General features: G+C 40.4%; 1 protein-coding gene across 3 annotated transcripts in view; it reads right to left on the reverse strand.

The window, feature by feature from the left end:
- abhd12 (abhydrolase domain containing 12, lysophospholipase) overlaps window positions 1–20,996 on the reverse strand; it is a 142,806-nt gene that overhangs the window by 78,382 nt on the left and 43,428 nt on the right. For all 3 annotated transcript variants that reach the window (XM_078556651.1, XM_078556652.1, XM_078556650.1), the window contains 3 exons: window positions 15,604–15,723; window positions 11,587–11,617; window positions 2,869–2,914 (listed from right to left, as the gene is read on the reverse strand). In XM_078556651.1, coding sequence (XP_078412777.1) covers window positions 2,869–2,914; window positions 11,587–11,617; window positions 15,604–15,723 — 197 coding nt within the window. The remainder of the gene's footprint in view (window positions 1–2,868; window positions 2,915–11,586; window positions 11,618–15,603; window positions 15,724–20,996) is intronic.

Genomic DNA, 20,996 nt, shown 5'->3' on the forward strand with positions numbered 1-20,996 from the left:
GGTAGTGGACAACTAACAGGAGGAGAAGTCTCCACAAATATCCCCATCCTCAAATGATGAGGGAGCCAAGTGCGTCAGTACCACCATCTTCTGCCGGAGTGTCAAGCAGATGGTCCATCTCGGCCTCCTTCCCAGCATGACAGATGCCGGAATTCAGCCAATTCAATTCACTCCATACGATATCAAAAAACGCTGAGCACATTGGGCACAACAATGGCTATGGGCCACGATAACAGCTTGGCTCTCGCCACCATCCTAACTTGGAAACAGATCGGCGTTACTTGATTCCAGCTCCAATCCCAGAGATGAATGGATATAATGTACGTACCCACTACATGATGACCTCAGATTTAAACACTGACAAGTTGCCTGTAATATTATGTGCCTAAAATGTATTGTCGGTAATTAAATAAATTAATCAAGCCAATAACTGACAAACACCAGAGGTATAACGCAGTTAATCAAGGTAAAGATTGAAAACCCTTGAGAGAGATCTGGTTAGGGGCCAATAGTGTTTTGTTTAAAGTTGACAAAGTGTGAGATTTAAGGCACTTGTTAATAGAATAAAGCCACAAGATTGCAGATATTGAACAAAAATAAACTTTACTATACAAGGTCAGAAAGATAAAACAATTTACAATATCTATCTTATACTCTAGCATTCAGGGTAAAAATGAGGAACATTTGAATTAACAGGCAAACTGTGGTCGAACACACTATATTGCACAATAAATGACAGATGCAACCAAAACAGATTCCATGGATTTCTCAACAACTCACCCAGACGTTAGTCACACTGAGTCAACCAATCTCACTGAAGCTCTGTCTCTCACACAAGGTTTTCAATCTTTACCTTCAAAGTTCTTGCCTTGGAATTCTCTCCAAAAGTCGCCCCAACTCAGACATCTTCAATGACAGCCCATCTCACAGGGTTTCAATCTCGCCTTCTGAGATTCTGTTCCCCTGGGTCCCCGAGTACACTTCGGCTACACCAAGCAGTACACCACTGCTCCAAAGGGGTTCTTTACCCCAATGGCCTCTAGCACGGAGTCACCAACCTTTGGCTGCCTTCTTGGATCTTCAGGGCTTCTTCTCAACCCTCTTCAGTTAATGTCTGCTCTCTGCTGCTCTTCTCTTTTTCTTAACTGAGACCTGTTTCTGTCCTCTGTCTTTGTCCCTTACCTGGGACTTCCTTTTGGGGCCTCTCCCTGTCCCCCTCCCTTGTCCCTCTCTCTCGGACACTTCTTGACTCTGGCATTCCGCACCCAGTTACCTGACCTGGGTTTTCACACCCTCCTTCTTTTGTCTCTATGCGCCGGTGTGCTGGGCCCGTCCTGGGCCCAAAAAACGAGAAGATGTTGAACTGCGCATGTGCAGCCTGCTCCAAGCTTGCGCAAGTGCAGGAGGTCCGAAGACCATCAGGACTTGGAGTTCCTGACAAGCAGGTAAATATAAGTTTCACAACAAAACAAAGTTACACCATGCAGCTAAACAGAAACCAAAAATTAACAATTTGTTTCCAAGTGTGTGCAGTACACATTACAAATTCTTCCCTTAATTTCCAAAAATGAGTCACCTTTTCTTTGAAAGAAGCCACACCCATGGGTAGTTAAATCAACATGTCACTAAAATTCACCAAAGTCCAACCTTTAAGTCCTTTTAATTAATATCACACACGAAATGTGGATTGCACCCTTACTGGAAGGAATTTCAGATCTTAAGGCCTGGATGGTTGAAGGGCCAACTACCAATTGTGGACAAAGGCAGTGGGGCTTGGAGGAGAGAGAAAAAAACCAGAATTGGAGGAACACAGCTCGTAGGAAGTTGCAGGAGAGTACAGAGACAGGGTGGGGCAAGGCCATGGAGAGATTTGAACAAGAAAAGAATTTTAATTACTCCAGTTGCATACACAGTTATAAAATGCTCACATCTCTTTCCTCCTTCAACTGAAACTCGAACAGTTTTAAGGATATTCAATTAAGTGTTTTAATTCAGCTTTATGACCAAGAAATTTCATTTCATTAGCAGAGTACAACAGAGTCCAACTAACTTTTTGAATACTCAAAATACCTTTACAACTTTCACAAAATATACTCAGCTTTAAAACTAACCAGCAATTCTTGTGGGAGCCATAAAGCTACAGTTCCCCCATCAAGAAAGCATGTGACCTGGCACCCAAGTCTCAGTCAATACTATTCTGCAGGTAGCAACACACATCAGCAATAGTGGAAAAAGCAACTAACTTTATAATTGTATCTCCTTTTTACTGAGAGTGATATCCTTAACAACAAAGCCAAGATAAAGAACCTTGCAAATGGACATTTTAGCTCAATATCATGCCATTCAGTAGTATGATGGGGTTGCTACCAGAAAGTAGAATGTCTTTCATGAAGGGCAAATATAAAACGGTTATGAGGGGGAAATATTGAAATTAGGAACAAAATGGTGAAACAAACACATTTGCTTGTATTCTCCAAGACAAGAAACTTGAATTTTTGTCCTGTGCATGATCTAAATCAAATAGAGATTGCATGCAAACACTGCCCCATCAAGATCATGAGATATAGACAGTGAAACTGCAGACAGTAGTGATTCAAGCTCAATCACATTGCTAGTTCTGCTTATGCAGTAGGTTCTATGTAATTATGGCTATTCTTGTACATTCGTGCAGCACTGCTTTTAAATCACATTTATTTTGAACCTTCAACACTGCCCATGCTATTTATTTTTGTACCACCCATTACTTGTAGAGATCAAGTATACACCGGTATAGAATTATTTGTCAGTTCTGCATTAACAGATATTCAAGTAAACTAATTTCTTAAAATCTTTTTTAATCTAGATGTTCAGAGCTACAGACCTACTTACCCCTATAATCGAATGCGACTACATGGTAGCCTTGTGAGCTCAGGACCTATAAATGGGGAGAAACAAAATCAAGAATGTAGAGGTGGAAGGACATATAAGGTCAGTATTTGAATCTTCACAGGCATAAATAAGCAATAAATATATTGTACTCAGGTAAAAAGACAATAATGGAATTTCCCCTGGGCTTTAACAGTGTACAAGTGAACAACATAAGCATTTTTATTTTGAGAAATATCTAGTGCATCCGTGACTTCATACTGTTCAAATATGGGAGCACACAGAAATGTATGATTTCTTATTGTGTTGAGGGTAGTTCATCCCCCAGATAGATTTATTGGGATCAAGTCATCACACAAAGAAAGAAGCTCTAATATTGTCCTCTGTGTATTATTTAACAGGCTTATGAACATGTTGCTGCTAAACTTTTACTAATTCGTTAAAAATAATAAGGAAGAAAATAAAAAACAGCCCCTTTCAGAGCTTTGTTGCTGTATTGCAAGGACAGCACAAGTTTTGCTTCTCATATTCCAGCTGCAGCTAATTTGCCTATATTTTTGATGGCTCAGAGGTCAAATGCACAGAAAAACAGAGGTGAGGGGGCAAGATAAACTCCACTCCAGTAATCTGGGATTGCACATATTAAACTGTTCCTCATTTGCTTGTCAATTCACATATATTAGAATAATACTTTTACAGCGTAAAATAAACTGCAAGTGGATAATAGCCCAGCCCAACTCCGTTTTCACTGGCTCTCCATGCTTAAAGGAAGGACTTACAGTCATAAAGCATCTTTCACAATCTCTGGACATTCCAAAACGTTTTACAGTGAATTAAGTACATTAAAAAAAATAAAGTCACTGCTATAACATAAGAAACTGAATAGCCAATGTGCACACAGACAGACACAGACAATCCCACAAATGCCATTGGAATAATGACCAAATCAAATATTTCACTGAAATTAGATGAGGGATGAATATTGGTCGGGATGCTAGGGAAAATTCCCCTAGTTCTCAAATGGTGTCATGGGATTTTCCTTTACTTCAATTTTGCATAATTTTGGTCTCAGTGGATAGAAATTAAAAGCAGGACTGAAATCATAGAATAGTTACATCAACGCCACAGGAGGCCAATCTGCGCCAGCTCTGCAAAAGTAATTCAGCCAGTCACATTCCCCCACCCTTTCCCCATAATCCTGCAATTTAAAAAAAAAAATCTTCAGGTACTTATCCAATTCCCCTTCAAAAACAACAATTGAATCTGCCTACACCACCCTCTCAGGCAGTGCGCATTCCGGTTCCTAACCATTTGTTGCTATTGGTTCTTTAGTTCGCCACCTCAAAACTGTCTCCTCTGGTTCATGACCACAGCGCCAAAGGAAAGTTTCTTGCCATCTGCTCACTCCCAGCAAACCAGAGGAACTGAGAGATTTTCTTTGCTGAAAAATAGGCTTAAAAATCTGGTCTTGGAGAAAAGGCTGTTTGTACAGGTGGACGGACTGAGCTTCAAAGGTAGCAGCATCAACAGGTATAAATGGGCGACTGAGAGTGTCTAGTCACGGCCAAAAGTCTTTTGGTGAATGTGTGCAGCAGCTAGAGATGTTTTTCACTGCTAATATTATTCTCGAAGATCCCGAAAATCAAAGGAAATGGCAACATTTTTGATGGAAGCAGGCCCAGAAATGTACGAAACACTCAATAATTTGCTTGCCCCCTACAAAGCAAAAAGACATGCTGCTGTCAGACAGTGTGTGTAAGCTTGAGCAGCACTGTAATCCCAAGCCATTGGAAATTGCAGAAAGCTATCGGTTTGGAACAAGGAATCAGCTGCCCAGTGAGGACACTGGAGAATCTTATCATGGCCTTGAAAAAGCTGACCATTCATTATAATTTTGGAGAATTTCAAGAGAGTGGATTGCAGGACAGATTTGTGTGTGGTTTAAGAAGTGAATGCATTCACAGTAAAGCTGCTGACATTGCTAAAGTTAACTTTCAACATAGCTTGCCAAACAGTATTGGCCATGGACATGGCAGAACATGACTCGAGAGAAATTATTGTTTTCACTAGAGCGACGGAGATTGAGGGGCGACTTGATAGAAGTTTACAAAATTATGAGTGGCATGGACAGTGTAGATAGTCAGAAGCTTTTTCCCAGGGTGGAAGAGTCAATTACTAGGGGATATAGATTTAAGGTGAGAGGAGAAAACTATAGAGATGTGCGGGGCAAGTTTTTTACGCAGAGGGTAGTGAGTGTCTGGAATTTGCTGCCAGAGGAGGTGGTGGAAGCAGGTACGATAGTGGTGTTTAAGAGGCAGCTTGATAAATACATGAATAGGATGGGAATAGAGGGATACGGACCCCGGAAGTGCAAAATGTTTTAGTTGACGGGCAATATGATCGGCGCAGGCTTGGAGGGCCGAAAGGCCTGTTCCTGTGCTGTACTTTTCTTTGTTCTTTGTTCTTAAAGTTAACAACCACCAGTTGTCTGATGTAAATAAGCTGCAGCTGAGTAAGCAGAAGGCCCCAACTAATGGCAGTGGCACTACAAAGTACTGTTACCAGTGCTTAGGCCAACATTGGACACAGAATTGCCCATTTCTGAAGGCAGAGTGCTACAGCTGCAAAGGTCATCTTGCCAAGGCATGTCGGAAGAAGGTAAATAGAGAAAACACTGGCTGGAGGAAATGGCAGTCACTGCATACAGTTGTCGAACAACAGCAGGTTGATGAGAAAGCAGTTAAGATCCATACAATCCGAAGTACAAGGATGTCTGGTGGAATTTCACAAGGCACTACGGTACAAGTAGTGTTGGATAGAGCTCCAGTAAACATGGAGGTCAACACCGGTGTCTCAGTTAGCGTGATTCCTGAATCTCTGTATCTGGAATAGTTGAGTCAATATCAGCTGGAGAAATCGCACTTAGAATTATGAAGTTATGGAGGAGAGAAAATTCCCATAATGGGAAATGTTTCTGTCCTACTCACGTACAACAAGCAATGTACAAAATTGCCCATCGTGTGGTGAAAGGCAAAAAAAGCAGCCATGTCAGGATCCAAAAGGTGGAGACCTGCTAAAAGGTGGCAATTTATCATCTCTGTACTACCTTTTTACTATTTATAGGCCTTTAGAATTGTGAATTCTCCTTTTATGTTTGCTGTCAACGTCCTATAAGCCCTCTTTGCCTCATTTGTTTCCTTTTTCACTGCCCCTCAGAACTTTCTACAGTCAGCATGGTTCTCACTTGTATTATCAGCCTAAGTTGTGTCATATGCTCCCTTTTTCTGCTTCATTTTACTCTCTCTCTTTCATCATCTAGAGAGCTCTGGCTTTGGTTGCCCTACGTTTCCCCTTGTGGGAATGCACCCAGTAATGTAATGGCACCTCTATTGCTTCTCAACTCCAACCAAATAGATTCTGTCCATGACCACTCTAGGACATCCTCTCTTTCTCTCTTCAACATTAATATTCGCCCTAACCAACACTGTTAGTTGCCTCCACCTTTCTTTCCTTCCCTATCTTTCCTGAACACCTTGTACCCAGGAATACTCGATACCCAGTTCTGCCCCTTTTTGAGCCAGATCTTTGATTGTCACAACATAGTCCCATGTGGTTATTTGTGCCTGCAGCTCGCCAACCTTATTAATTTCAGAGTCTGCATTTATGTACTTGCACTGTAAACCTGAATTAGATCATTAGAATAGGCTCATTTCACTTTAAAAAAACTCAGCTTCGTATGACTAAATGGGTGTACAACAGTCTGGATTTGAATCCTTTAGATCATAGAAGTTTCACAATTAACATTTCCCAAGTGCTGACAGTCTGAATGTCAGCCAGTCACTGTTATAAATATCGTGGTTTTTTTACAAAACCTTCACATCCTGTTTCAATCTACAAATACAAGATGTGTTTCCTAACTAGAATGTTGCAGTTAAGTGTACTGCTCAAACTGCCACCCAGTTAGGATCAAGAAACTCAGCAGAGGAGAAAGATCAAACCCGGAATCTTCCAGATTAATAGCTGAGCCGTCAGAGTGGCAAAACAAGGCAAAGAAGGTGATCATCTCAGCAGCTGTTTTCAGTCATTAAAAGGCACATTGTTGGGGCAAGCCTATAAACAGCATTATGTGCACACTGGAGAGATGAATATCTGCAGATTTGCTTTCACTCCAACTTCAGAATGATGCAAACAGGCAGCAAAAATATTGACTTCTGCTCCCAAAAGTATTAAAACAAATGTGCCTCCTTCAGTATGGAATAAAGCTGCATTAATATGGCTTTATTGTCTCCTCTTTCTCTCTTTATCATTACTTTCTGTTTCTCCCCACTCTCCAACAGAGAATGGAAAAGTGCAACATGGAACTGGTAACAAATAAATTTTATTGTTTTTCTTAAAAAAAAGGCTAAGGGCCGAATTTTACTGCAGCGGGATTTTACTTTCCTGCTGAAGTCAATGAGGTTTATAATGTCTCGCCACATTTTAAGGCCCCATCCCCGCTGAAATGGGGCCATAAAATTCTGCTCTAGGAGTCTGTTCTGCTTTAATTTTTCTTTTGCTTTGCATTATAGGTGCTTGAATAATGTTACTGTCTGCATTCCTCCAATCTGGTCTCTATGCATCCCTGATTTCCATCGCTCCATAACTGACAGCCATGCCTTCAAAAGTCCAGGCCATAAGCTCTGGAATTCTTCATCTGTATTTACCTGTTAGATGGTGTTTAAAACCTACATCTCTGACAAAGCTTTTGGTCATCTACTCTAATATTTCCCTATGCGGCTTCTGCTAAGTTAAAGGAGCAAGTTGTTGTTGCAAGGACAAGCAGCATTAATATGAGAAGAAAAGACAGGAGAGAGGCAGCATCATTAACCTCTCTTAGTAGAAAAATATATATTTACAGCAAGTCCAGTAAGTGATAGTACAATTCATTTAGCCCATAATTCTGATGGAATTAATTTAATAAGGTCTAATTTGATGCTGTTTTAAAGAAGGGGGTGATATTGATATTTTGTTAGAGCTTTTGAATTATTAGCAAATCATAATTGGAGCAAAGTAGTTTAGGCTGGAATGCATTTCATTCAGCAGTAAAACATACAACTGCTTTTTCACATGCTGATCTAGTATTACCACAGGTCTGTGGTAGCACCCTCGAAATCAGGAGGATGTGGGTTCTAGTCTTATTTCTGAGACTTGAGCTCATGACCTGACTGACATTTCCAGAGCAGTACAGAGGGAGTGCTACATTGTCACAGTTGCTATCTTTCGGATGAGACATTAAACAGAGTTCCCATCTGCCTTCTCAACAAGATCACATGATGCTATTTCTGTCTTGGCCATTATTTATCCCTCAATCAACATTATCAAAACAAATTAGCTGATCATTATCACATTACTGCTGTTTGTGTGACCTATCTGTGCACAAATTGATCACCATGTGTCCTACCTTACAATAGTAACCAAACTTTAAAAAAGCACCTCACTGACCACTTTGGCACATCCCAAGATCGTGAAAGGCACTGCAAAATGCAAATTCCTTTTTTCCTTTTTCATGAGTACCATAAACTATGAAACTGTAAAACTTGCTATTCTTCCTGCATTTAACATTCAGTCAACTGCAGCAAAACCCACTGGCTGCCCATAGCTCTGAGTACCATGGCATGTTTAGCATTTATTTTAGGGACTGGTCAGATTCCTAATATATCTTTCACCTTACACAAAAGCAAAATAAAGACAGGTTTGTTTTTTTTCACAAATATCTACATTGGACGCCTCAGCTCACCAACATCTGGGAATGATTACATCCACATCACACAGCTATAAAAATAAGTGTCTAAGTAAAACCACAGAAGATGGAAAATATTGTGTGTTTCACAGAAAAAAAGGAACACAACATATCTCTAGCAACAAATTGTTTGAGGGAACAATCCATTACTTGTTTTGTCACAGTGTTGAACAGTTTGGGCTTTGTGCAGAGAAGAGATAGTGTTTTGAAACTTTTGTAATATCCAGAGCAGTAACAGACAGATTTGTGTTACAATAGTTTAGATAGTTGAGAATAATCATCAGTAAACAGCACTTCATAGTTGAAATACAGGTAGTTTGGGATTTTCTTTTTGTCAAGGGTTTGGGATTTTTTTTGTCAAGGGTTTAAAAGGGTATCTAATAACAGATTGTACCACCATGATATAATCAAGATCGGTGATCAAAAATATTCTGTGATTCTCGAATTCCTACTTTATTAAGCCGTATTTCCATTAGGGCTGCTGGAATCTGATGACTCTCACTAATATTACAATGTATATTATTACAATAGTGCCAGGCATCAGACACTGTGGGGTTTTTTTTTATCTATATCATGTTGACAAGGCATGAGAAGCATTGAAGGATACTGAATGAAGTGAGAGTGGAAATTGCAGGGGCACTGGCCACAATCTTTCAGCCATCCCTAGACTCAGGGGAGGTGCCAGAGGACTGATGAATTGCAAACATTACACCCTTGTTCAGAAAGGTTGTAAAGATAAACCCAGACAGTTTAACTTCAGTGGTGGTGAAACTTCTAGAAATAATTATTTGGGATAGAATTAATAGTCACATGGAAAATGTGGATTGACAAGGAAGAGCCAGTATGGATTTTTTAGGGGAAAATCTTGTTTAACTAACTTGCTGGAGTTTTTTTGAAGAGGTAACAGAGAGGGTTGATGAAGGTATTGCTGCTGACGAGGTGTAAATGGGCTTCCAAAAGGCATTCGATACTACGCCACACAAAAGACTTGTGAGAAAAGTTATAGCTCATGGAATAAAAGGGCCAGTAGCAACATGGATACAAAATTGTCAAAGTAATAGGAAACAGTGAGTGATGGTTAATGGATTTCTTTTGGGCTGGAGGAAGGTTTGTAGTGGAGTTCGCTAGGGGTCGGTATTGGGATCCTTGCATTTCCTGATATACATTAATGATCTAGGTCTTGGTGTGCAGGGGACAATTTCAAAGTTTAGAGATGATACAAAACTTGGAAGCATTGTAAACTGTGAGGAGGGCAGTGTAGAATTTCAAAAGGACATAGACAAGTTGGCACAGTAAGCAAATAGGTGACAGATGAAGTTCAATGTAGAGAAGTGTGAGGTGATTCATTTTGGTAAGAAGAACATGGAAAGACAACATAAAATAAGGGGTACAACTTTAAAGGATGTGCCGGAGCAGACGGGCCTGGGTGTATATGTGCATAAGTCATTAAAGGTGGCAGGACAGGTGAAGAGAGCAGTTACTAAAGCATACAGTATCCTAGGCTTTATTGATAGGGGCATAGAGTACAAGAGCAAGGAGGTTATGCTGAACTTATATAGGACATAAGTGAGACCTCAGGTGGAGTATTGTGCACAGTTTTGGGCACCACACTTTAGGAAGGATGTGAACGCATTGGAGAGAGTGCAGAAAAGGTTTACAAAAATGGTTCCAGGGATGAGAAACTTTGGTTATGAAGATAGATTGGAGAAGTTGGGACTGTTGTCCTTGGAGAAGAGAAGGCGAAGGAAAGATTTGATAAAAGGTGTTCAAAACCATGAGGGGGCTGAACAGAGTAGATAGGGAGAAACTGTTCCCACTCCTAAAAGGATTAAGAACGAGAGGACACAAATTTAAAGTGACTTGCAAAAGAGGCAAATGCGATGTGAAAAAAAACTTTATCACATAGCGAGTGGTTTGGGTCTGGAATACGCTGCCTATGTAACGGAGGCAGGTTCAATCGAGGCATTCAAGAGGGCATTAGATGATTATTTAAATAGAAACAATGTGCAGGGGTACAGGGAAAAGCCAGGAGAAGGGAAGAGTCATAATGCTCATTTGGAGGGCTGGTGCAGACATGGGCCAAATGACCTCCTCCTGCATTATCACAATTCTTTGATTCTGTCACCTGTCATATTTCTGACCTTAAAAGAACATGTGACTCAACAGAATGTGTTCTGTTGCACAAGACAATCAGAAATCCAATGGCATCTAAAGTTCCGCTTTTTCACTTTTTAAGGCAAAATTATCTTTGTAAGGCTTTTGACCTAGCTCGAAGAAACTGGAAGCTAAGAGAGCACGTGGCCAAATCTTGGATTTTATCTGGTGTTATGTACTCCAACTCAAGCTCCGTATGAGTAGATGGAAGATTGAATAGACCCATCTTAGTCAATGTTTTGATCTATGAGTGAATGCAAGAGGAGCGGTCTCAGAGCGTCTATTCCAGCACAATGAAGAACCTGCACCATCCCCAACTGCAGATAATTGTGCTGTTAGTGGTGGGCTCATCCGAGATCTGCTCCCCTCTATTCATCGTCTAAAAAAGGGATTCAGCAGTCAGTGCCCTGACATGCAGCATTATGGCTTTGCATGGCTGAAAAAGGAACCAACAAGGTGTTGATTGGAAGATAAAAAACACCTATATAAAATGCTGATTGATAATGGATAACTGGAGGCTCTGCCAGATGCTAATTTTAGTTTGGAAAGGGGACTCCAGCAGACCTAAAGCACTACTGAAAAAATTCATTCCAATATTATAACCAAAGAATGTCAGGAAAGTTGATAAACCCCAAGATATTTAAATGAAGTTGAACACAAGCATGAACAGAAATAGTTAACATACTCAATGACCCTTTCTGGTGTTTTCTTTAAAACTGGGGTGGCATGAATAGCACGCTAATATCATCCCTCCGCCCCACAACAATTTAATTTTAAATACCTCCTACCTTATATAGTTGAACCCTGTGATCTCCACCTCTGCAGACAAACAGAAAAAAAAAGGAGGCAAATTAGAACAAATTACAAGTAAAATAATTTTCCTGAATCTTTTTGATTTCATTCTATTTAGTTTCACTGGTTTGTCATTTTCAATCTCAGTTTAAAACTTAAATAATTGAAATTAGCCTCTTTCACATTTTTAAAATACAAAAAGGATCATGATTATTATTACTAATAATAATTACTATATAAAAGTCATCATCATTATTATAATAAAACCTTTACCAGACTAAATATTTATCAGGGTGATTATCTTAGAAACTTCCAATACCATCATACTAAATGAATGATAACTAACAAATGGTGCAATCTTGCAGAGAAATAGGTCGATTTAAAAAACTGCGGTTGTTTGAGGTACAGGATGATTCATGCAGACCTCAACTCTGGATAACAAGTTAATCTTTGAAATCACGGACAGTTTTTCCTTTTTAAATAAATTATATTTCAAGACAGTCTGGGCCCCGTTTTAAATAAAAGAACAGGCTCCTAGAAACAAAAGTTAAAAGGAAAAGGACAATGCATTACTGGCTATAATGCAGACTACCCACAGCAGCAAACATGGCACTAGAAGAGCATGTGACAAATCTGATAAGTATATTGGGTAATTACTTGACATTGAAACAGAGGATATACAAATTGGTAATGTGACACTGGGCTTGAAAAAGGTACAACTAAATAGAAAGTAAATTCCATTTGGGACTTTTGGTCATCTTAGCATTTTTGTTCGAGATGTAATTTGGGGAATCCATCTAATAGCCAAGACATCAGCGATGGATTGCTTGGTTTGGGGTAAAGAAGCCGGCACTCTCCCCAAGTTAGCAGAGCCTCCCTCCATAGGAAACATGTACAGGAATTGAATGATGAGTCTTGGAAGATCTGCAAACTAGAGTTGACTGATCCAATGATGCAATCAGTCTACCTGAGCACAACACAAAGAGCTGCCCAGAAAAAGATGCACACTTTAGTTAGAGAAATCCTAGCAAATTTGGATCAGGAATGTAGTTGAACCTCAGATAATTGATCCAGATGAAGGCACCTGAATTACCTTAAAACACTCGAGCTGCAGAATAGGAACCAGCATTCGGTAGTACTAATCTTTGAACATGAGGTCCTGGGAGACTAGCGATTAAAATGCTACAGGAGGTTGATTAGATCACGAGCAGCATGACTCTTTTGCCCCTAGACGTATAAACTAATGCAGATTGCAGCTGATCAAGTGTGGATATACTGTTTCGGCCATTGTTGTGTTATGTTCCCTGCTAATGCTCAAAGCCTTATCTGATCTGGAGTTGGATCTGCGGTTGTGAAGAAAGTGAGCTCAAGGTCTCCCTGCTTAAAGAAATCAGGCTTCAACATTCTCCTAACCAGTTTAGTGTCTCAGCAAATGAAGTGTTTAAGCAGCCTTGAGAAATCAAGTGATGATGAAATAGGGCAGGATTATCATGTTAGGCACCCAAAAAAAAGCTTATGCAATCTGATGTCAACTTTAACTGAAAACTGAAAGTAACCAGAAGTGGAGGTAATTCAACTGAAATAGGCCTGGTGATTGATTCAGCCTGTAAAGTATCAGTGACTTTGCAAAAGGCAATCTTACTACAAAATTTCACCGCAAAGCTGAAGAACGAGGCTGTAAACTTCTTCTTTTAAATACGCACAACAGATTGATGATAAGACCATAAGGAGCAGAAATTAAGCCATTTGGCCCATCGAGTCTGCTCCGCCATTCAATCATGGCTGATAAGTTTCTCAACCCCATTCTCCCGCCTTCTCCCCGTAATCTTTGATCCCCTTGCCAATCAAGAACCTACCTATCTCGGTCTTAAATACACTCAATGACCTGGCCTCCACAGTCTTCTGTGGCAATGAATTCCATAGATTCACCACTCTCTGGCTAAAGAAGTTTCTCCTCATCTCTGTTCTAAAAGGTCTTCCCTTTACTCTGAGGCTGTGCCCTCGGGTCCTAGTCTCTCCTACTAATGGAAACATCTTCCCCACGTCCACTCTATCCAGGCCTTTCAGTATTCTGTAAGTTTCAATCAGATCCCCCCTCATCCTTCTAAACTCCATCAAGTATAGACCCAGAGTCCTCAAACGTTCCTCATATGTTAAGCCTTTCATTCCAGGGATCATTCTCGTGAACCTCCTCTGGACCCTCTCCAGGGCCAGAACATCCTTCCTGAGATACGGGGCCCAAAATTGCTCACAATATTCTAAATGTGGTCTGACCAGAGCCTTATAAAGCCTCAGCAGCACATCCCTGCTTTTATATTCTAGTCCTCTCGAAATAAATGCCAACATTGCATTTGCCTTCCTAACTACCAATTCAACCTGCAAGTTAACCTTAAGAGAATCCTGGACTAGGACTCTCAAGTCCCTTTGCACTCCAGATTTCTGAATTCTCTCCCCATTTAGAAAATAGTCTATGCCTCTATTCTTCCTACCAAAGCGCATGACCTCACACTTCCCCACGTCGTATTCCATCTGCCACTTCTTTGCCCATTCTCCTAACCTGTCCAAATCCTTCTGCAGCCTCCCCGCCTCCTCAATACTACCTGTCCCTCCACCTATCTTTGTATCATCTGCAAACTTAGCCAGGATGCCCTCAGTTCCTTCATCTAGATCATTAATGTATAAAGTAAAAAGTTGTGGTCCCAACACTGACCCCTGCAGAACTCCACTAGTAAGCGGCCGCCATCATGAGAAGGACCCCCTTATCCCTACTCTCTGCCTCCTGCCAGACAGCCAATCTTCTATCCATGCTAGTACCTTGCCTCTAACACCATGGGCTCTTATCTTACTGAGCAGCCTCCTGTGCGGCACCTTGTCAAAGGCCTTCTGGAAGTCCAAGTAGATAACATCCATTGGCTCTCCTTTGTCTAACCTACTCGTTACCTCCTCAAAGAATTCCAACAGATTTGTCAGGCATGACCTCCCCTTGATGAAACCATGCTGACTTTGCCCTATTTTACCATGCACTTCCAAGTATTCTGAAATCTCATCCTTAATAATGGACTCTAAAATCTTACCAACGACCGACGTCAGGCTAATCGGCCTGTAATTTCCCGTCTTTTGCCTCACTCCCTTCTTAAACAGGGGGGTTACATTAGCGATTTTCCGGTCCTCTGGGACCCTTCCTGACTCCAGTGATTCCTGAAAGATCGCCACTAACGCCTCCACTGTCTCTTCAGCTATCTCCTTCAGAACTCTGGGGTGTAATCCATCTGGTCCAGGTGATTTATCCACCTTCAGACCTTTCAGTTTTCCTAGCACCTCCTCCTTGGTAATGGCCACCATACTCACTTCTGCCCCCCGACTCTCTTGAACTTTGGGGATGTCACTCGTGTCTTCCACTGTGAAGACTGACGCAAAGTATCTATTCAGTTCCTCCGCCATTTCTTTGTTCCCCACTACTACTTCTCCAGCGTCATTTTCCAGCGGCCCAATGTCCACTTTTGCCTCTCTCTTACCCTTTATATATCTAAAAAAACTCTTGCAATCTTCTTTTATATTACTGGCTAGTTTACCCTCATATTTAATCTTCTCCCTCCTTATTTCCTTTTTAGTTGTCCTCTGTTGGTCTTTGTAGGCTTCCCAATCCCCTGGTTTCCCACTGCTCTTCGCCGCATTGTATGCTTTCTCTTTAGCTTTTATGCTGTCCCTGACTTCCCTTGTCAGCCATGGTTGCCTCGTCCTCCCTTTAGTATGCTTCTTCTTCCTAGGGATGAATTTTTGCTGTGTCTCCCAAATTATTCCCAGAAACTCCTGCCATTTCTGTTCCACTGTCTTTCCTGCTAGGCTCATCTCCCAGTCAATTCTGGGCAGCTCCTCCCTCATGCCTCTGTAGTTGCCTTTATTCAACTGTAATACCATTGTGAATTTAAGTATGAAAACTGGAGGTCCTCTTCAAGGACAAAATTAAAAAGAGGTGAGCATTCGTGGTTTAAAAATATCAGCCTGCTCCTTACCTGGTGCCTGCATTGCCGTGGAAGTAAAGAATGATAGGGTGGCCTGATGCCAAGGTTCCTTCATACCATGTCTGGTCCTTTCCCTGAGCTTCCTTCCAAAGACTGGCAGGTACTGTATGCCTATCAATAAGCACAGAGTGGATTACTGTCCTACACAGACAGAGCACTGTTTTTAACAGAAAAAAATGCATTTTTAAAATTCAATAAATGGAGCTCTGCTGATTATAGAATCTAGTCGACTCAAGTTGCTGGAATTAGCTTTATACATCGTTTTTATCCTATTTTCCTCCCTTCACCACAGAACAACAATTCCTGCTTCAGTCATGGTTGTGACGTACCCCATGACTGCCACCAATAGTATTGTACAAACGGCCGAGAGGAGGTGCACCTGCAGCAGATCATCATTACGAGCTCTCACCAAAGGATACATCATCATGCTGCAGTAAAACTATCTGAAACCTGAAGTAATATTACCGTAGGCAAATTCATGCAGCAAGCAGTTCTAGATTCACATTATTGACTGTAACACAGGTATTTCACCACTGCCCTGAGCAACAGACACATAACTAGCTAATCTGTGAATGAGTCCGGGAGTGATTCCCCATTAATGTGAATAATGGAGAACTAGATTTTAGATTTGAAAGTTGACAGTTCAAATACCAGGGCAGTCCATCACTCAAAAGTCATTTTCCTCATCAGTTTGGGTTGGATATAAACCTCATACCCAGAGATCCAAATTGAGTGATACAATAGCCTTTGATCTTGGCTTAAATCCAGTACTGACTGCAGCCTCTTCTAGCCACTGACTGCAAACATCCTCTATGAAACGAGTTTGCACAGTTCCAGTACAGCTCCACAGGGCACAAAATCTTGGTATTAAATTGAACATTTCACCCCACAAAGCCACAGAACAGCAGTTATGGGAAAACATCACAACAGTGCAGGAGGAGCAGATAGTCTTCTGAAATTGGAGCAGAGGCATGTTGTTGGAGAAAAGTGCATCTAATTGCCATGTATCTCATCTTAAACTTTAAGATGTTGACATTGGTTACAAAAATAGAAAGTTGTTCCATTCCTCATGCACTAACATCCCTCACAGCATTGAATATTAAAAAAAGTAATCCTAAAAGGTCACTTCGCTCATTTGGGCAAGCTCACCAATACACCAGGCTGCTATATAGAACACCGCACTCAACAAAGTTGGTTCACTTGAGCCAAATGCATTGCAATTATCACATCAAGATCCAGATCATCTTGCCCTCCAGGCTGATACACGCACGAGAAAATAAACTGGGAATGTAGGTTTTGTTTCAAAAACAGGATTTAGCTACTGTCTTGTAATTAAACCAGATGACAAAAGGATTTTGGTACCATAAGCACATTTGACCTGATTGTTCTGATCCGATTCTACAGACGACTGCTGGCATCTTTTCAATAGCAAGCACTAACATTTTTTATGTTGGCCTTTTGTTTCCCAGCTGAGCAGTAAAAGTTGACCTTAACAAGCTGGACTTTGTTTAATACAGCATCAACACACCATTGTTAAACTGCAAAAATTCAGATTTAAAACAGGTCTGGTACCATTGTTCTGATGTTTCAATAAATGATAAATACTCATGGCACTTTGAGAAGCATTTATAAGGCCAATAAGAAACAAATGGATTTTAGTATGTATTGTTTGTAAGGTTCAGTCAGAAAATCTCTCAATACCCACACAATCAGATCAGTGGAACAATTGTGACCTATTGGAAGCATTCAAAGGGGATCTGCACAGTTCCAATTTCAGGAGGAAGCAAAAGGATATAGGTTTTAAAAATGACAAAAATAAGCAGATTTGGTTTTGATACTGTAACTGGATGAATGACTGAGCTAATATGCTGAATCGTATTTTCTTGCTCCTATAGTGCTGGACTCAACAATATTTCCTACAGAACTTAAGGTTATATTTTTCTAAAAATAGAAATTAAATAAGACTCTGGAATCTAAATGAACAGCTCCAGTTCTGCACATGATATGTTCCCAATCCAGGCTAATGAGGAATCATCTTATCTCTAATGAGTAAAGTACAAAAAGGAGCAACACTTAAACGTCTTGCATTTATGTAGCACATTTCACATAGAAAATAAAATTCCATTCATCAGTGTACATGTAGAAAGCTGACACCGTCTGCAGATGATGGTGTCACAGGGCAGGAGGAAAAGGAACCAACCAAAGCTAGGTCCTCAGAGGATTCCAGAGATGAGAGTTGTGTGGATGGGGGCAGACAGGGTACAGGAGAAGTGAAGGCAGTTCCAACAAGCTGGATGACAGAGAGGAGGCAGTTATAGCGAGAGCCGCAGAGATGTCAAGGGGGATAAGAGGGATATTGCACTAGATCACAGAGAATGCTATTCATCCTACATCTTATTTTCTTATGACTGTAAATGCCATTCCAGTGCTGTGGAGGAGAAGAAACTCTGTTGGGAGGGATTCAAACAGGGAATTGCAGAAGTGAGGGACACAGATTCAGGAGACAACGTCATATTCACAGAGGAAAGGGGGGAGTTGTAGATGGTACTGTAGGACAGAGGCATTTGGGGAAAGGAATTATGACTGCTTTTGAAAGGGAGAGGGAAAACAATGCTTGAGGTGAGGGTGGTCATTTACAATGTCAACTAGCACTGGAGGCATGAGATTAATGGAATGGGATAAAGGGAGCAGGGGATGTGATCATAGGCGGGGACAAGGCAGAAATAAAGGAAAGGAAAGGAGACAAAAAGTCAGAAAGACATGCATTCATATAGTGCCCTTCAAGTGCTCAGAATTTTCCAAAACACTTTACAGCCAATGAAGTACTTTTGAAATGTAATCACTGCTGTAATATAGGAAACCCAGAAGCCGATTTGCAACAGTGAAATCCCATATACAGCAATGAGATGATGACCAGATAATAAGTTTGTCATGATGGTTAAGGAGAATATATTGACTAGGGTGAACTATCCCAATTTTCAAATAGTGCCTTGGGATTTTCCATTCACCTGAGAAAGCAGACAGCGCCTCGATTTAATATCTCCTCTGAAAGGAGGGCCTTCAACAGTGCTCCACTCTCTTGGTATTGCACAGGAAGTGTCATCCTAGATTTTGTGTTCACAAGTCTTTGGAGTGAGACTGGAACCCACAACCTTTTGATTCGAGAGGCAAGTGTGCAACCACTGAGCCATGACTGATAGTAGAGACAAGCAACTTAAAGGACAAGTCAACCTTCACCATTTTCATTCATCTCCCAGTAGTCCAGGTCAAGAGTAGCAGAGATTAAAAAAAACAGAATACAGGTCCTCTACTCAACTTCTCATTGAGGGAATGATAGACAGTGTAGTGGAAACCGAGAAAATGGGGAGAAATTTTTTTTAAAAAGAGTTTCTCTCTTATTGTACATTTTACACAACCAGCCTGCAAGCATACATACCTATTCTAATCATGTTATTATTTATTTGACATAGATGGTAGACATTCTTGCCTCTTATCCAAATATTCTTTCTGACTCAAGTTCTGTTGGGATCTCCTGATTACTGTAATGACTGTCACTAAAACAGTGGTTGTGGGCTGGTCACAAATTTAGAATTTTCTAAATCAAACTTAAATAGAAAATGGAAGATATAAGAACTGACTGTAGCATTTTCTGTAAAGCCTGTTATTGTCAAAAGCTTTAAATAAAGTTTAATATTCACTTCAGATTTTTTAAAAATTGGGTGAACAGAAAATAGTAATGGAAGACTATAGTTATATCTATTTCAAAACTATATATGTTGGAGATTGGTACCACAATTATTGCAATTTTAACAATTTATAAAATTCATGTCTACTGTGGCTACAACTATTATTTTGTTTACTGAAAAATCTTGTTGTAAAGTTGAGTCTTAAAAAATTTGTACAACTTATTTTCATTGAAATGTTAGCTTGGGTTCAGATTACCAAATGATGAAGGGAAGCGTGTACTAGGTTCTAATGTCTCCGTCAGATTACTTTGATATTAAATACACATTTACAAAAAAAAAAAATCAATCATTCTTAGAATGCAGCCTTGCTGACAAGCACAGCATTTATTGCACATCTCTAGTTGCCCTGAGGTGGTGGGCCGCCTTCTTGAACAACTTTCTTACAACTGAGTGGCTTGCTAGGTTACTTCAAAAGGACAGTTAAGAGTCAACCATGTGGAACTGGAGTCACATATATGCCAAATCAGGTAAGGACAGTAGGTTCCCTTCCCTACAGGGACATTAGCGAACAGTCAGGTTTTTAATGACAATCCCAGAGCTTCATTGCCATGCTGATGTGATACTGGACTCACCTATTAGGGCAGACTGGGTAAAGACATCAGGCTTCCTTCCCTGAAGGATATTTACCAAAGTTCAATGCTAAAACAAAATTACAACCATTTTAACATAATACCAAAATCCTTTATAATTGTAACAGTCAGAAACATGTAATTTAACAGCTCTAGTGCTTTGGTGACAAGTCTGCTTAAAATATATCCATTAGTGACAAGATTATCACAATGCAAGACTAGTTGCTCTATATAGCTGTATTTACTGTAACAAGGCAAGATAGAGGGAAGAACAATTCAACCTGAATTCTTTAATACAAGTAAATCATATAAGCTTAGAATGCTGGTTTCAGAACAGGAAATAAACTGCTGGTGACATATTGGATAGTTTGCTAAAACAGTTGGCAGAGTGTTCTATGGTGGCCAGGAAAGCAAACAAAGTTGAGATACATGGAGAGAAGTAATTCTAAAGTTACATCTTGCCGCAGTGAGACTGCTTTTTTGATTTAGATTTTAAAAAGCTGTTAGCTTCATTTCCAGCACGAAGGTGACAGAGGAATGAGACGAAGTTTGCTATCTTGGGACATTTCCTCTCCATAAAATTTTTTTTTTATAGAATCAAAGAATGGTTACAGCACAGAAGGAGGCCAAATCAGGCCATCATCTCCAGGCTCTCTGCTAGTTTCACTGCCCTGGTTTTTCCCCATAACCCAGCAATTATTTTCTCTTCAGATAATTGTCCAATTCTCTTTTGAAAGCGAAAATTGAATCTGTCTTCATTACAATCAGGCGGTGCATTCTAGATCATAACCACTTGCTGCATCAAAAAGTTCTTCATGTTGCCCTTGTTTCATTTGCAATTAACTTCAGTCTCTTCTGGTTTTTGACCCTTCCGACAATGGGAACTGTTTCTCCCCATCTACTGTGTCCTGGCTCCTCAATTTCAAAAGCCTCTATCAAATCTCTTCTCGACTTTCTCTTTGCTAAGGAGAACAGACCAAGCTTCTCCAACCTAACCATCTAACTGAAGTCCCTCATCTCAGGAACCATTCTCAAAAATCTTTTCTGCCTTCTCTCCAATGTCTTTGCA

The sequence above is a fragment of the Cetorhinus maximus genome, chromosome 14, assembly GCF_964194155.1.
Source record: "Cetorhinus maximus chromosome 14, sCetMax3.hap1.1, whole genome shotgun sequence".
Classification (NCBI taxonomy): domain Eukaryota; kingdom Metazoa; phylum Chordata; class Chondrichthyes; order Lamniformes; family Cetorhinidae; genus Cetorhinus; species Cetorhinus maximus.